Genomic DNA, 17,474 nt, shown 5'->3' with positions numbered 1-17,474 from the left:
AATGTGACATCCTTATAAGGATTTACAAGGCGAGATGAAGCATTCCGTAATACATAATACTGTTTTTTTTATTCTTGTAGTTGAACACAAGCAAGGAGATTATCTAAAGGAAATGCCAAAAGAGGAGAAGATTAAGAAACAGGGAGTTAAAGATGCTTGTAGATCTGAAGGCTAAATAAATACATCCTGACAAAAACAAGTAGACGGGGAATTTTCTGCCTCATTGAACTTGATTCAGCAACATTTACTAGATTCTCCACGTGGAGTAGTTACCTGTTACACAATTACGTCAGTAACCTTTAACTCAGCTTACTCATAAACTTCAGTTCAGGGAGTGGTGTAATCAGTTCATGATTACACCACTCCCTATTGGTGATCTAGATCAGTAGTTATAATCAAATACAGAAAAGGAGACAAATTAATCTGTTCACCCTTACCTTACATTTCATTATGCAAATACTGTGATTATAAACCACAGCAATTTAACCATTCTAATAAACTATCCACCAAAACCTCTCCTTTATCACATTTTTCACTAGTCTAAAATGCATTTTAGGATTTCTTATAGGCATGGAAACATTTCCCTTCTTTTTGGAATGCCATAAAAACCTCAGCAGGTCATTCATAAAGAGAAATCCTAGCTCTGCTCAAAAAAAGGGACATTGTGACATTGGCTTTTGGAGAGGAAAACCATGTTAAGGGCTACAGAAATTTCATTTGCCAGAGACATCATGGAATCTCTCTATGGGAAACTTATAAAATGGGTGTTGGTCCTTGAAACTTCGGAAAGTATGAGCCTTAAAATACTAAAACAATGAAACGTTTTCTGGTGTTGTAACTAAAGAGAATCAAGGCCACAGTAATGAGAAGGAATGAGAAGGTTGCGTGTACCTTCGGAAAAAGGCAGCCAGGTATGTGACAGTAAGATATTCAATACTACCTAATAATTAGTCGCATGGAAAGAAAAAAAAAAAGAAAAAGGATTTGCTCTTTTGAAATGCACTGTGTAGAATTAAATTCCTTCCAGTTGAACCTGATCATTTACATTTACAGAAGTGTTAGGATATCCTGCCATATACAGCTGTTTCCATTCACAGGTTATTGTCTCAAGGTTGTGTGCTAGTAACTGCTCCAGAGATTTGGATATAGCTGAGCATTATTTACTGCTTCATGGACTTCAGATAGTCGTTACAGTAAATTAAAGTAAAATAAAGATCTAATTAAAAGAACTAAGTGGCAGCTTAATCTGAAATATGTTGCACATAGCCAACAGAAACAACATTAACTGATAAATCAAACCTTGCATACCAACAGATGGGGGCCAGAAAGGAATCCATGAAATATTCCTGGCAGAAGGAGCAGAGACCTTGAGATGGAAGAAGTGGATGGAAGTCAAGGCAAACAGAAAGGTTGGTGTGAGAGGAAATTACGGTGACGCAGGTATCAATAATCTGTCCTTAAGTCCGGGAAGACAACTGGCATTCAGACAATTCATAACAAACACAGGATGGAAGACTGGACAATCTGCTTGAGTTTCCAGAGTATTTTTGGTATGGAGGATGTTAATTATTTGCTTATTCTGCCCAATGCTCATTAAACCAGGTCACAAAGGCCTTAATACCCAAGTGTGTCATTTCCTGTCCCCATCTCTCGGAGTTCCCCTGTGCTACAAATTTAGCAGATTTTCCTATTTTCCATTATTACAGTGTACTTATATAAGCAATCTAGATTTATGTAACGAATAAATACAATCTATTCACTGATTGTGTATATGATATATACAGTGTGTATGAAATCGAAATGCTTTTGTCTAAGAGTATATCTGTATACATTTTGCCATGTAAATGAGGTGCAGTAAAATGGTTTAACTTTCCGTGCAGAGAACAGCAGCCTTCACTGACACTGGACAAGGCATATATAGATATACTTCTGGACAAAGAGAACCCTTTAAATGTCCAGGGTTATATCTGGCATTGGAGGGAAGTTTTAAAAAAATGACCTTCTTTGATTGGAGCTACCTATAAAATAATTCTCAAAACATAGCTGAAGCATTAAAACTTTTCAAAATAAACAGAAAACAAACATTTGTGTGAATCTTTAAGTTTGTGTTCTGCCATTTGTGATGTATTTCCATTCTCCTCAGCCAGGAATGTTGAACAGGGCTTTCTGCTACTGTGCCCACTGCCATCTCTGCCAGTACTTCTCTCATGTTTCAATGACACAGTCCCATAAATCTGACAGGTGAGATTATTTTTATATTCAGATTGAATGTTGCTACAATCTATTTAATGATGCAAAAAAGTATAACTATTCTTGCTGGCCTTTAATAACATTTAGGGGAGCAAATGCATTTTTTGGTTTTTGATATTAGCAGTAAATATTTTGGCTTTTATAGAATGGTTTATTGGAGTTTTACTTGGAGTCTTCAAGCAAGTAAGCAAGTTAACTTCATGCTGCAGTGGGTAGCTAAAGAATTACTGTCTGTGTGGAGTTTTGCTTTTTTTCCTCCCATGTCTGTGTGGGTTTCCTCTAGATTCTCCAGATGTCTCCCACCACCCAAAAACATGCATGTAGGTGGATTTGCTATGGTAAATTGGTCAGAGGTGTGAATGTGTGTGTCCACGGTTCATCCAAGTTGTAGTGCAGAAAGGAATAAAAGACTCAATTAATATTAGCATTGTTTTATTAGAAGAGGTTTAATTTGTATAATGCCTTTCTCATCCTAAAAAAACACAATGATTTTCTTTTAAAACAAATGGACTCAAAGAAAGAAAAGTATTCTTTAGTGTTTCTTATAGTTCGATAGATAGATTAATGATTCTTAGCTTCCTAAAGGGCTTCTATAACCCTCTGATAAGGAAACACTCTGGTGTTGGATTCTGTACTGATTCTGTAAGGGACAAAGCAAATAAGACTTAAGGGTTCAGGATTTAACCTCTTCAATTTCCTTTACAAATCAATCACTTCAATTTGAGGATTATGTTATACAACACTTCATTTGCATGTCAGCATTTTCTGCCATACATGTCTTCTTGCACAATGGAGATTTTAATTTCCATTCATAGTCATCTCTGGAGCGTGATTACATCATATCTATATGATGCCATTACATCATATTTTGGGTGTAAAACAAAAATAAAGCTCTATGGTGAAATATGCACGACTGCTTGTATACACTTGTGGTCTTCTTTGTTGAACATTTTTATCTCATCACTGCAGCAGGTCCATACCTGCCTCTAAATGGTTCACAAACCCCTACAACTTACGGTTAAGGTCTTTTCCAGGGTGTGAGCGGATATTAGAGAGCCTGTAGATATCTGATATTTGATCTAGCTGAGTGGTATTGTGCCCTTGATGCAGCTTGTATTCCTGATCCTGAAATACAAATTGTTATCATGGCAATATATCTATGTTAATATACTTGTTCAGACTGCAAACAGCCCCAAGGAATCTTATCTAAACTGTGCATTCTAGTACGTATGCATGTCTTACAGCGATACACATTCCAGGACAAAGCTTTAGCAGGTGCACAGATCCACGTTTACTGCTTCTGCTGGACTCAATATGCAAGCCGCTACGGCCTAGGAGAATAGTGAAAGCATTCTCTATTACTACTGAGGTGGAAAAGTTAAAGTAACAAATGAATAGTTTAGTTAGTACAGCTGAAATTAAGGACAATACATGCTCACCAGACTGGTCTTTCACAACTACCCTGTGTTTGCTTACTGGGTGTGTTAATCCACGTCACCCCTTGTTGAAGTTTATTGGGATTTTAGCATCAAACTTTACAAAACTAATTTCAAATCTGGACATGTGCAGTCCAGTAATGGCTTCTGGAAACAATAGAACTAAAGCACATTGCTGGTAAATACATTTAATTGTTTGTGGTCTCTTATCTTTCTAGGGGACTTTCACACTTTTATGTGCGGTATCTGTGTTTCAATCTCTTCTTCCATCTGTGCTGGGTAAACATCCACACCTGACCATGTGTTGAAACATGATTTTGTATAAAAAGCACTTCCATTTCGCTGTTAAAACACCTAATCTAAATAAGATAGACCCCTGATTGTTTTCAGGCGGCACTGCCCAGTTATAGCTGCATGTGCATTGCAATAGCCACAGGGAAAGCTGGGACTGGCTCCAAGCCGGTGAACGCTGGACACGACAGAAAGTAGGGAGTGAACGAAAGAAAAGAAGGGAGGGAGGGAAGGGGAGAAACGGAGGGAAGGAGGGAGGGAGTTGGGCAAATTCAGTAGCTCTAGCTCTCACAGTCTCAATCTGTTTTTGGTTTAGCCTGCCACAAGACGCAGCGCTTCGGGTGTCAGTCGACGGAAATTGTAACTACAGGTGTGCACTTATTGTATTCTTTCGAGAAAAAGGAGGCGTGTAATAAAGCAAAAAAAAAAAAAAGTCATCACTAATCTTCCAACCTTTTCAGGGTCGACTGCTGGGGCAAAATCTCTGGGCGAAACATGATTATTACCTGCCGTAGATGTGACAGTCTTCAGTAGGCTAGTACAGTAATATTTCATTTCGAGCCTCAGTAAACAGCAGAGAAGCAAACGATGGAGTTTCGGCTTGTGCTCACGTGCCTGCTGTTCAGCCTTCACCTGCGCGCGGCCAAGTCGCAGAGCTCGAGCTCCGGTTCAGGTGAGTTACACAGATAGATCTGAACTTTCGTTTCCTTGTCTTACTTTGCGACTCATTTTTAGGCACACATTAAACTTTGCACAAATAAACCTTTTCACATAGGGTTAAATAAGTCCCATCATCTTAATTGGCGCCCCAGTTTTGACTACAATTGTGCAGTTCATACAGACTAAATGGGTCACATACTGTAGAACTCGCCGTTGTGTTGTATTTGATATTCTGACCAATGCAATTGAACAAATAACATTGTGTTATGCATAAAGAAAGAAAGGAGATCCTCTAATAATGGGAATTTGTTTTATACGTAATTAGAAGGTACCACTGCAGCCCCTCTTGGCCACCCAAAGTCTAAATACCTGCACAACCCACATCATAATAGAAAACAGGCAATAGCCCAATATGAACAGCAAACAGAATGTCTGCAGAAAGAGCCTATATCTAGCTGATTCTTCAACTGCTTCTGTTTTGTTTTGTTTTGTTTTGTTTTAAGTCACCCAACTCTGACATGTTAAATTGTTTTAAAGTTAAATATGGTGATCGAAACTGATCTGCAATATCAATCATCGATCAGTTATTTCACTGTATGAATGTGAAAAACAGAAGAAACCCATCGTTTCGCCTTACCTAAATTCGTATTCTTGAATATGGCTCCAAAAAAAAATCAGTTCACAACATGGGTGGTCCGGACTTCCAATGAAATTTTGTTTGATATGCTTTTGTACTTTATCCCATAGAAAAGTCAGATGACTTCATATAGTGCACATTAACAAGCTATGAATGGACTTGTTTTGTATGGCAAAGTGACCACAACTATATTTGTTTTTGAATTTTTTAAAAACTCAACTTTCTTCCATTTCTTTTAACCTGCACTGTATTTTAGTTTTGTCTGAAACAGTAAATCGTTAACCGGTGTTCATACAACAGGTTTTAACACTGTTCACTCAATCACAGCAGCTGTCCTCTCAGTTACAGGTCACTTAGTGCACAGAAATGTTTTAGTTCAATTAATTTTAGATGCACAAGTGTCTGACTAAATGCTTACTCACCAGATGTACATGCATTGTGCTCTGGTTTCGCCTGGGAATAAATACATATTTTCCCTACATCATTATAAGAACTCAGTGATCTGCTTGTCAGGCTATGTTTTAGGATTGTCAGAATGTCTCATTGGATATTTTTTTGGTTTCATGTGCCACCTGGGCTCTGATCCAGACAGTTACCCATATGTTTGAGAGCCAATGCAGTGAACACTACATACTAATTGAAGATCATAGAGGCAAACACACAGCAGGAGCAGAACAGAGGGTATAATTCAATATATTACAAGCCATTGTGGCTTAGAATATGAGTGCACTTGGACATGATCCTGCTTCTCATCATTAGATGACCCATGCAGTGGTCACTTGTATTCGGATTATGAGGACATTTCACATTGTTGATCTCATCTCGAGATGGCTGAATGCTTTAGAGAATTCTTCAAGAGTCACTGGTTAGACTGACTGTGCCGATGTGCAGTCAAGTGTTTCACAAGCTGTTGAATGATTGTATTGTGACACTAATTTGTGGGTTAATATCGAAGGGCACATAGTGGGCATGAGAAAATCTTGTTTATATGCAAGTCTGAATACCCACTGTAGAAATTACGTGCTCTTTTGATTAGTTAGTGAATTGTCTTATTGGGCATGGGTTCACTCAGCTATTATGATGTATCTCCCTCACACACACAGCACTCATTCTTTCTTGCTACTGTGGTCTCTGGAATAAAAAGTGCATTCCTTCCTTTCATTCTTATGAGACTCGCAGACCTCACCTCCCCCTTTACTGGGTTTCTCTCTAACGCTGCCCTTTTTAACCCCCCCACTAACCCTCATGGTATCCAGTAGTCCTGCTGCTACCACTCACCATCTGTTTATGTTTATTTTTCAACTCTAATTTAAGGAGCTTTTCTCTGCCAGGAAATCCATAACTGCTGGCAGATCATTACTACTTTTCTGGCTCTGTCTAAATATTTTTTTAACAAACCTTGCAGCCTTTTTCCCTATAAATCTGACACTTTCTATATGATATTTTTTTCGCCTGCATTTAATGTGTGGATTTCTTCTTATTTTTCCTTTTTCTAGTTGACTTTATATTACAAGGTTTCGGGTTTTATCCATTTTATTGCTTTCAGTGAACGTTTTATAACTGTGTGACTATGTTGTTCCAAAAACGCTGGGAAGCGAAGGAATGAAGATTTTGTGCAGTAGCATACATTTGTGTGTGTATGTGTGTGTGTGTGTGTGTGTCAAGGAGTGCGTGGGAGCATGGAGGAAAACCCTGGAAAGTACAGTGGGAGGGGAATAATGATGCCAGTGAGAGTATAGAACATTTGTTGTTTGTTCCTTATCTGGAAACATTTTATTTTGTGCTTTAGATGGCTGAATTAATTTCTATTCCCCTTGAGATAAAAGTAATGGCTTAAATTAAAGGGTTGGAATTACATCTCACATTTTCCTGGATCTCTCACACTCTAATTTATACCACTCTGTGCATGGTAGTGAATTTGTCATCTTGTTCATAACTAAAATATTACTACAAAACAAATGTCTTGATCAGTGAAAATAATAGATTTCATAATGTCTTGCACCACGTAGCACTGTTAAGTTAAGTTTCACCGAGTCTTATCTTCTAAATCCATTCCTAAATGGTGATAGCATCTTCCACCATCTTTTCAAAACATCATCATAAACCTCTGATCTTTCCTTTACGCCCACAGTTTTGAATTGCTGTGAAGGAGACGTCTTGTTCCTACTGGATTCTTCGGGCAGTGTGTCGATGTTCGAGTTTTTCCACATGCTGAAGTTCCTGTCAGAGCTTGTGCAGCCTTTTTCTCTGGGCCATGAGCAAGTGAGGATGGCGCTACTACAGGTTAGCACCATGCCTCACCTGGAGTTTGGCTTTGAGGCTTATAACAGACAGCAGGACCTTCAGGAAGCACTGCAGAGGACTCAAAAACTTGGAGGAGACACAAACACAGAGGAAGCACTTCTGATTGCCAAGGAGGAGGTGTTGAAACAGGGCATCCCAGGGGGAGCCAGAGAAGGACTACCGAGAGTGCTGGTGTGGCTTACTGATGGCGTGGAGCCTGGGGATGTGCAGAAATACATGGATGAACTGCGGGACGAGGGTGTCTATGTGCTGATTGTGTCCACCGGTCGAGGGAACTACCAAGTGTTAAGGGATGTTGTGAGTCCTCCTGCTGAGGATCACCTGTATTTCGTGGATATTGAAGACATGAATATCATCACTGAGGACTTGAGGAATGCCATCATTGGTAAGAGCTCAAAACTATTCACCACCCCTTGGTACTTTTCTTGTTTTGTTGTGCTACAACCTGAAATTAAAATGCATTTCTGAAGGTTTGTATCATTTGATTTACCCAACATACCTACCACTTTGCAGGCGCAAAACATTTTTATTGCGTCATAAACAATAATTAAGACAAAAAAACAACCCAGAAATCCCCCCCCCCCCCCCGAAGTCAATACTTTGTAGAGACACCTTTTGCTGCAAGTCTCTTGGGGTATTTCTCAATTAGCTTGGCATATTGAGCCACTGGGATTTTTGCACTATTCTTTAAAGCAAGACTACACTAGCCCGTTCAAGTTGTATTGGGTTTCTGTACAGCAATCTTCAAGTCATGCCATAGAATCTCAATTTACTTCAGGTTTTCCTCAAGAATTGCCTTGTATTTAATAACATCTACCCTTATTTCAATCCTGACCAGTTTTTAGTCCCTGCTTATGAAAAGCCTCACATGTCCTTCAGTGTTATTTTTGGTGTCTTTGTTAAATCTCTGATTAATACTCTCCTTGGCAGGTGTGTGAGTTTTGGAGAATGGACTTGTTAGGATTGTAGTAGTGCCATATTCGTTCCATGTTGATATTTAATGATTTTAAAGATTTAATATTTTTTTGAATTTATAACCCAACCCTGCTATACACATCTCTACTCTGACCTATTTGGAGAGCTCCTTGCTGTTCATGTTCCTTGCTTAGTGATGTTAAAGACTCAGGGGCCTTTCATGACAGCTGTATTTATACTGACAACATGTGACAGATCATGTGACACTGCAGACAAATGGACCGTAATCAACTCATTTTGACTTCTGAAGTTTTTAGGTTATTTCTTTCATTTAATTAAAAGAAAAATCCAAATAAAATTTTATTTTAATTCCAGGTTATAATGCAACAAAACAGGAGAAACACAGAGGGGTATAGATACTTTCACAAGAATATGCAGTGTAAGAAATACTTATTTTGTATAGGGCACAAATACACAAATGAGAATAATTTGAGACTTTAACAATGACAATCAGCATTTGTAAAATGTGTCCTAAATTTAAATGTCACTTTAAAGATGCTAAACAATTCTTGACATCTGAGGAAAAAAGAATAAGAAAAGAGCAGACAGACTATATGGGTGTGGACCTGTGGTCCTCTAGCCTTCACCATTGCATGCTGCAGAAATTTAGGCTCCTTGGCCAGACAAGTCAGGGACATAAATAACTTGAGACAGCGACACTTGTCTACAAGATGAGGGGACAGAGCAATATACTGTGTAATGAGAGAGAAGGGCTAATTATAAAAAAAATTATTTTGCCCTTTCTATATCTCGTGGGAGACTTCTCAGAGCCTCCAGGTATTAATAGTAAGTAATCCTCTTCCAAGATTGAGTGTCACGTAAATGTCCAGTTTTAGACTCTTACATATACATCATACCTAGACCATAAGCATGGTATACAGATCAGGTTAGGAATAACAAATATGGCATGGCATTCTGCCCTAATAGAGTTAGTCAGATACACTCTCTCACCCTTACTGAGCACTCTCATGACGCTGCTATTTGTCACAGCAACATCCCCTGACTGAGCTTTCTATTTTGAGAGACATTCCTCCTGGCTTACTCCTTGTTAAACTCTGTTCTCTCATTACTGTTCTCTGATTACCAGAAATCATTCGAGCTAAGAGGCTGCAGGTCCAAGACATCACCTCTACTAGTGCAGAGTTACACTGGAGGCCTGTGCTTGCAGGAGACGGGTTCTATGACATCCGCTTTGGACCTGTTTACTCGGGACAAGCAGAAGGGAGTGTGCCAGGCAGTGGTACTGACCAAAGCACAGCTGTAGGTCCCTATCAGAGAATCACCCGCCCTGGCAACACCAGCTCTGCCAGGCTGAGCAACCTACATCCGAACACTACATACAATGTCACGCTAATCCCACAATCCAACTTGGACATCTTTAACACCCTACATACCACCTTCACTACACAACCAGGTGAGATCAACAAGGGGTACATTTATGAAGTGGATGCCATTTTGATTCATATGCCCATTGTTCTACTGAAAATTTCAGAAAATAAGGGGCAGGAGGACATGAGAAACATTTTGGTAAATTCCTGGAAGATATATCTAATAATCAAGCTGACTTTACATGTATTTTTAATAAGTAGTTTTTATTAGATGCAACACAGAGTGCTCTTCCTATTTACAAAAAGGCTCCTCGGTTAAACTTCCTCAGGAAGCTGCTTGAGAACATGCCAGAAGTCTGCAAGGCTTCCTGAAGGATAATGTTAAACAAATATAAACAATAATGTAGTTATTATTTGTTTAACTTTTGTCTCACCCACTGCATAATTTCATGTATTGTCACATAATGTTCTTGTTCTTGGTCTTCTTCTTCTTATTCTTATTATGAAACAGTAGAAAATTGGAAAAAATAGAAAGACCCTTCTAAGGGTCCAAACTTTGTAGTAATTTCCATATAAATGAAGACAGGGTGTTTTGGTGCAAAAAGTGAAGTGAGTTTACATACAGAGATAAATAGTGTCTGTGCAAAAACTGTTTACATTCCAAATTCCCTCTCGGTTAAACATCTCTCTTCCTCTCATATCCACTGACACAGAGATCCAGAGCCCAGCGCAGGTGACGGTTTCTGAGTCGACCATGACCAGTGTGAAAGTAAGCTGGGGGCCACTGCAACCTGAATCTATACAGACTTACCAGGTGGAGTACTCCACCCTTCCAACAGGGAAACTCCATGTGCTCACGGTTAATAACAGGCAGGACTCGACGGTACTGACAAACCTGCAGCCCGGGACACAGTACCTGGTCACTGTGAGCGCCAGCTACTTCTCTGGCAAAGAGAAAGCCATGTCTGTCAAAGCATGCACTCAAGAAGGCATGTATTAGTGTGTTGTCTTTGAAAGTATATTGTTGTAAATCCATCTAAATGTATATTATTCGATTCCTACCAATAGCTACTGTTTTTGCCAAGACTTTTTCTTCATTTCCTCTTTCAGTGTAGAATGAGGAAAAACTTAAATTTCCGTCTTTTTGTCAGTGTTGCCAGCTCTAGCAGATCTGCATCTCTCGACGGTGGGAAATGACTCAGTGTTGGTCAAGTGGAAGGGTGGTGCTGAAGGTTTACGTGGTTACTGGCTGACGTGGGAGGGCGAGTCTGCACAATCCTCTAGGCAGCGTTCCACTTTGTATCTGCCACCCCACCTCCTTTCTACAACACTTACCCACGTACCCCACAATGCCCGCGTCTGTGTCTCCCCTGTTTACAAGTCAGCTCGAGGAGAAGGCCTTTGTTGTTCGGCTCACTTCGGCTCAGGTCGGTATTGTGACATTTTCAACAACGTATCTGTATTCCAGTTTATACTAGATTTAAAAATACATGATTATGTGTAAATTGTGCTAACATGCAGAATGCTGCCCGTTGAGCATCCTGTTTTTCTGTTTAAACTTTTCCTACAGCTGCATTTGCTTGGAGTCACAACTTGTAATCCTGCCAGACAGATGGATGCAGGGCTGAAAACCTTACCACAGATGGAAAAAGGGGATGAGAAAAGGTTATAACTTATATGGTTATAGCGTTTTTCGCCCATTGAGAGGTGCTCTAAAGCAATACACCAACTCAAACTGCACTGAATAGACAAACCAAACTTATTTAAATCTGCACATTATGCATGCACTAAACACAAACAAGAATTAAATGCTGGTAGCATAAACAGTTAATTTGGTGACGAAACCATTTAGAAACATCGATCAGAAGCATGCAGTTTTGTATATCAGGTATATATTTTAGTAATGAAATTGAATCGAATATCTTGTCTTACTGCCCCCATACATTTTATCTTTGGAAATGGGAACAATGGAACATTTATTATAGTAAGGTCACACACCTAGCTAAACTTGCACATTTAAACCACTGCCTGAAAGCAAACTGTGTATTGTATGTGTATTGTTAAAGAGAATGATTATCCCAGTGGTTGTTATACATGTTTCTGGAATACCCCTGCCTTACTTGTGGTGCTGTTTTCCCTGGCTACTAATTAACACGCCCTTCCTTGTTGACGTGTGTACTTGAGCACAGAAAACATACAAAAACAAAAAATAAAGTGCAGTCTATGGGTCGTACAGGATCAGGGTTAGAAGCCACTCATTTAAGCCACCATAATTATCTCTCTATGAGACTGTAAGGTTGATGAAAATAAGGAACAGATTTTTAATTCCTTAGCTACTAATAAGAGGGTGTACCAAATGCTTTGTGGTCAAGAAGGGCCTTAATCAGTTTTTCAGAAAATGTCTGAGGCACAATCCACTACCCACACACACACACGTCTGCTTTAGGGATGTACATAAAGATTTGCTTTTTATACCTTACTCCTGTATTTTGTCCTTGCAGGATGTGTTTTTTGCTTTGCACATGAGTAAAGTATGGGCTGTATCAGCGAAGTCCTCTACTGCCTCCTTGTGGATTATCAGATATATTGATGCTTTTAAATACAGTACATTCTATAATTTCATGCTATTTAATGAGTTGGTGTAATGTCCATATATTGAGAAGTTGCTTTAAAAGTTTAATATACATGTAAATAAGATGGCTCTAAACTTAGCACTTTCTTTAGTTGAAGCGTATTGTTTGCCAAACTACTCGTCATGCTTGAATGCTGTCTAAATATATTAAGCGGTAGAAGACTCAGCATATCACAGGTGTATTGCGTTACAAAAAAAACATACCTGTAAATATTTCATTATATACACAATGTCTTATACTGTACAAGACTCCCCCAGCTTTATTGTTGATTGATTTTAAATAAATAAATTTCCACTTCTGTATAAAATTGTGAATGCTCATTCGTTCGTGTAACATGAACACAGGAATACGAACTATAATTACAGAACAATTCTTCAGATTATGAATGTGCAATTAATTATTTCTCACATGAAATACTGAATGCATGCCGATATTCTCAATACGTAATTATGAGTCAAAATATAAAGATGGCAAATCCTCTGTAAATGAATGCAAACATGTAGACCAAAGAAGAACCCAATTAATGACAATAAACAGTGGCAGCATTGACCAGAAGCAGAAAGGAATTTCTTACAAGTCAAAGGAAAGAGCCAATACACCAGCATTATCAAGAACAAAAATATAATGCTATTTCCACACTGCCTAATTACAGTTTGGACTTTTCTTTGGTTCTAAATAATACAGTGAACTAAAAAAAAATATGAAGATATGACAGTTTAGCTAAGGCATCCATAGCACATACCATGATGGTTTTACCCTAAAGAGAGAATTTTCTCTTATTGTCATTAAGATGGCAGCATTTAGGCCAGAATACATTTCCATGCACTTCTCAGCATATGCACAATGTAGAACTTACCCATTTCTTGTCATAGTCGGATAATAGAATAAAAAGCAGCAGAGAATTGTTTAGAACTGTATGTCCCGGACTATTTTAGATGCTAAGAGTGTTGAAAGCTGGCACAAGTGTAACCGGTTCAGGCAGATTCTGATTCTGGTCATGTGAACTTTTGCCTTGAAGAACCTTCTGTCTGTGTCTTTCCTCCTGCTTCTTCTTCTTCTCTAGACGCTGTTGCTCTTTCCTTTGTTTATTAGACAGCTAGAATCCAAAAAAACAGAAATAACAGTTAGCACAAGTCATTTCCCAAACAATAAATCCACCTGTAGCATAAATGATATAAGCAGCATTAACCTTGGGTTTGTGTGTGGTACTGCTCTCAGGTGGACATGCGCTGTCACTGCATTCACTTTGATTCTTGGGGTGTTTCCTGGTTCCAAAGTCAGAGGGTGATGACTGATTACTCAGTTCAGCTTCAAGCCATTCTGCATGGCACTTCTGTGAGGTGGCACTTGATTGGCATGGATTTATCTCTTGACCTGAGAGAGACAAACCAAACAAAGAAATGGTACGGGGAGTGAAGCACTCCGCCAAGGACAAGATAATAGTACAGAAAAAAATAGTGTGTTTCTCTTACTGTTCAGGCTGGTGGTCTTTAGGGAATTAAGGATAACATCTTCATCGTCAGAAGGAGAGTGGCTGGGGGAAGGGGCTCTCTGTTTGTCCTTCTCGCCATCACCAAACCGTCTTGAATTATTTAGATTCTACCATAAGGGGAGGAGAACAGTATACACAAGATCAGTCTATCTGAAATATGCAACATAATTGTTCTTGTACTGCTTGATTTTTTAGGTACTGAATAAAACACAGCTTCCTAACCCCAGTCGTGGAGTACATATGTCCTGCACATTTTACTGTTTTAACTGCTCCTTCCCTACATTAAACTAATCAGCTAATTAACATCCCCTCTTGAGCTGATGTTTTGCAGGACAAATGGTACTCCAGGACCAAGGTTGTGAACCTGCAGAATAAAGGATAATTAAATATTTTACAAACCGCTATACGCAGATGGGCAGGGCTTTCGGAGTTGTCCGCAATATGCCGGACGCTGTCGTAATGGTCACCGTAACGGTATGCTATATGAAGCTCCTGACATAATTGCTTTTCTGATCCATTTATCTAAAAGATGACATCACATTACCTTTGCTTGTATTTTTCACAACCAACAGTTTGCATCAACATCATTTAAATTCTATTGATGCTAAGGATCTAAACAAGAGTCAGGTAAGAGAAGTGTCAAATAAGAGTCAAACAGCTGTACATCACCTCCCACAATGGAGCATTCAGCTGATGGATGACTACTTTCACCTGCTGACTGCGAGCAAAGGCCACTATTGCATCGTTGCCTGCAAAGGTGCCTGGCTCTGCGAGGTCTGACACTGGAAGATAAGAAGTGGATATATTTATATTTACAGATTTAGTAGAGCACATACTGTATTAAAAAAAAAGAGTAGAGTTTTTGGTTTTAATGAAATTATTTCAAGCACGTTTACAACTGATATGACATTACTGACATTTTTGAGCAAGGTGGGATAAATGTGCAGAATACACCATGGCTGCAAGTGACAGCACCTGCCATTTGTTAATGTGAAAAAAGATATCAGAAGAGTAATAACTCATGCATGTTCTCTGTAATTATACTCAATGGAGGCCTATCACGTTTGTACTTAAATGAGAAGGCTAATTATCTATCAATTTTCAGGCAATTTAGTGTCAAAATTCATTAGGTCCAGTAATGTGATCTCAAATAAGGTGAGGCAAAAGTACAGAATAATAGGCTTAAACAGAACAGTGGATGACATTCTATTCATAAGACAGTCTCAAGTGTCTTGTTTTTTTTTTTTGCACCTACTTCCCAGTAGAATTATTTTTCACCCCCTATTTCTCACCATGCTTAGTGAACGGCACATCATCCTCCACGAAAGGTTCAAAGTCCTGCCTGTGAGACTTCATGTACTGAACAGTCTCCAGACGTAAACGCAAGTGACTTCTTGAGTGTCCCTCCAACTGATCCGCCAGAGCACGGAACAAGCAGTTTCTATAGACGAAAAAAAACGCATGTTTGTTTTCATAATTTCATTTGCATCTTTGAAACATTTATCAGTTACAGATAAAATAAGTGTAAAGACAATCATTTAAATCATTTAAATTCTATTGATGCTAAGAATGTAAACAAGAATCAGGTAAGTGTATCATTTATCACTGAGAGTTACAGATAAAATAAGTGTAAAGACAATATTAATCTAAATTCTAGTAAAAAAAAATCCCATGCACCCTCAGAAACAAAGGGCACTAAACACTGCCTTGGTGGTAGCCTTATCTTCCGAACCTTTAATATTTTCCAAGAATTGTGGACAAAGTGTACATTTAAAAAAGATTTAGGATACATAATCAGACCATAAATATATTTCATTATAAAGGTGCATTATGAGCATCATTTTTTGGTAAAAAACTACATAACGAAGACATGCTTGAGACAGGAAATAGTACACTTTAGTGCTCGGCATGTGTGAAGGAATGCATGCACAGACATTACAGGAAAACAGTCAACTGATATGTTTTGAGTGTGAACAAAGCTCAACTTTGACTTCAAATCCTAAACATACCCATCTCCTGGAACCTCTCTCAGTTTGAGACCAAGTGCTTTGAGCTGGATGGAGAAACTAACAAATTCCTCTCCTTCATCCTCCCCTGGAGGCCGGTTTTTTCGATCTTTGGCCAAAGCCCTACGGGCTGCACGTTCATCCCTCTTCCTCTCAAGCTCACATTTCTTGTTTCCACGTACAGGCTTTCCTGACTGCTTTCTCGACATGGCGATGCGTTGTGGCCAACACCGACTGTTGTGGCTTCAGTGTGACGGCTGATGAGTTCATCAAATCTGTCGGACAGCCACGTACAACTGCAAACTAAACAGAAGGCTGTTATGACAACAAAATATAACTTATCAGTACACCAAAATCAAACAAAGCCATTTTCACATATCAGCCGCGTATATCGACATGATGTTGTCTAGAAATCGAAATAGAGATGCAGATGGAAGACAATCATATGTAGGCTAACTAGGGTTAACATGGCTGAGGTTAAAGTGTACATTATTAATTAGCTAATATTGTTTTGCAGAAAAAGACAAAAAAAAGTGGCGTTTTTAAAAAATTATTCGCAATCTAAAACACGTAATGGTGAGAAAGACTAAACTCAACAGTGTTCATGCTGACTCGACACACAGCTGTTTAGATAAGCGCATGGCGACCGTGTAGCTAAGGAAGGCAGCTAGCAAAGCTAGCGAAAAAACTAAATATATCAATAAATCGGAAATGGTCGCAATGACTTTAGCACCAAATCTGTAAAAGTCCATACTCACATTGATGAATGAGAAGATATTACGTTCCTTACAAAGTCCTTTTTTCAAGATAAAAACGATCGGCTGATTTTGTTTACCTGCGTACAGACTACTTCCTGATGTACGGTGGCCTTAAAGGGGCAGTATCGAGACGGTCGATAGAATTTGTGTAACGAAACACCTTGGACCAAGCATGATAACAAGCTATCTATCTATCTATCTATCTATCTATCTATCTATCTATCTATCTATCTATCTATCTATCTATCTATCTATCTATCTATCTATCTATCTATCTGTCTATTTATTTATTTATTTATTTATTTAAATACTCGAGTTTACTACCCCAGTTGATTGACATACCCAGATTGCAGTGTGTGCAACTGTGCTTTGAGATAGATTGTCCCCGAGTCCCATGGGATTGGCTCCAGAAAATGGACCCATGGAGGGTTCACTTTCATCTACAAACAGCCAGAACAATTAATAGATGTACATTTAATTAGGTGTGTGTGTGTGCGTGTGTGTGTGTGTGTGTGTGTGTGTGTGTGTGTGTTTGATGCTTAGGACCCCACACTGATAAACAAAAGACTGCATTTCTCTAAAACAATGTATGGCTAAGATTCATTCCTGCTTCTTTTAGAATAACTCTGTAATTTGCAGATCATTTTTGACAACATACAGCTATCCAGCATACAATCTATTAGTCTGAGTCGTTTTAGTAGTAC

General features: G+C 38.8%; 2 protein-coding genes and 1 long non-coding RNA gene across 5 annotated transcripts; 2 read left to right on the top strand and 1 right to left on the bottom strand.

The window, feature by feature from the left end:
* The first annotated feature begins 699 nt into the window (after positions 1–699).
* LOC131365477 (uncharacterized) lies at positions 700–2,242 on the top strand. Its single transcript, XR_009206692.1, has 3 exons — positions 700–911; positions 1,315–1,409; positions 2,144–2,242. It is a non-coding gene; the product is annotated as an uncharacterized LOC131365477 (long non-coding RNA).
* Positions 2,243–4,214: 1,972 nt separating this feature from the next.
* Positions 4,215–12,787, top strand: vwa1 (von Willebrand factor A domain containing 1). Of its 2 annotated transcripts, XM_058409719.1 has the most exons (7): positions 4,215–4,347; positions 4,439–4,650; positions 7,406–7,963; positions 9,641–9,967; positions 10,595–10,870; positions 11,033–11,308; positions 11,452–12,787. In XM_058409719.1, exons 2-7 carry the CDS (start codon positions 4,566–4,568, stop codon positions 11,478–11,480), a joined length of 1,551 nt encoding a protein of 516 aa, XP_058265702.1. In that variant the 5' UTR covers positions 4,215–4,347; positions 4,439–4,565; the 3' UTR covers positions 11,481–12,787. The 2 variants fall into 2 exon arrangements, with proteins under 2 accessions (XP_058265702.1, XP_058265701.1); XM_058409718.1 differs by having other exon boundaries at positions 4,258–4,650.
* otud3 (OTU deubiquitinase 3) lies at positions 12,748–16,917 on the bottom strand. 2 transcript variants are annotated; one of them, XM_058409720.1, is made up of 8 exons: positions 16,771–16,917; positions 16,016–16,315; positions 15,299–15,447; positions 14,676–14,788; positions 14,406–14,528; positions 13,987–14,113; positions 13,704–13,888; positions 12,748–13,610 (listed from the first exon to the last, which is right to left on the bottom strand). In XM_058409720.1, the coding sequence occupies exons 2-8, from the start codon at positions 16,219–16,221 to the stop codon at positions 13,446–13,448; spliced, it is 1,068 nt and encodes a 355-aa protein (XP_058265703.1). In that variant the 5' UTR covers positions 16,222–16,315; positions 16,771–16,917; the 3' UTR covers positions 12,748–13,445. The 2 variants fall into 2 exon arrangements, with proteins under 2 accessions (XP_058265703.1, XP_058265704.1); XM_058409721.1 differs by having other exon boundaries at positions 16,016–16,327; positions 16,771–16,899.
* Between the last annotated feature and the right edge of the window lie 557 nt (positions 16,918–17,474).

This window comes from Hemibagrus wyckioides, linkage group LG15 (assembly GCF_019097595.1).
Source record: "Hemibagrus wyckioides isolate EC202008001 linkage group LG15, SWU_Hwy_1.0, whole genome shotgun sequence".
NCBI classification, from domain to species: domain Eukaryota; kingdom Metazoa; phylum Chordata; class Actinopteri; order Siluriformes; family Bagridae; genus Hemibagrus; species Hemibagrus wyckioides.
Note: the sequence above shows the minus strand (reverse complement) of the source record. Positions and strands in the feature narration are given on the sequence as shown.

Excerpts from the sequence above, each read along its gene's own strand:
- vwa1 (XM_058409719.1), top strand. The coding sequence starts at position 4,566 with ATGGAGTTTCGGCTTGTGCTCACGTGCCTGCTGTTCAGCCTTCACCTG. Across the intron at positions 7,964-9,640 it reads CTTGAGGAATGCCATCATTG|AAATCATTCGAGCTAAGAGG; the intron begins GTAAGAGCTCAA and ends TCTGATTACCAG. Across the intron at positions 10,871-11,032 it reads CAAAGCATGCACTCAAGAAG|TGTTGCCAGCTCTAGCAGAT; the intron begins GCATGTATTAGT and ends TCTTTTTGTCAG.
- otud3 (XM_058409720.1), bottom strand. The coding sequence starts at position 16,221 with ATGTCGAGAAAGCAGTCAGGAAAGCCTGTACGTGGAAACAAGAAATGT. Across the intron at positions 14,529-14,675 it reads TGAATGCTCCATTGTGGGAG|ATAAATGGATCAGAAAAGCA; the intron begins GTGATGTACAGC and ends GTCATCTTTTAG. Across the intron at positions 14,114-14,405 it reads CTGCCCATCTGCGTATAGCG|AATCTAAATAATTCAAGACG; the intron begins GTTTGTAAAATA and ends CCCTTATGGTAG.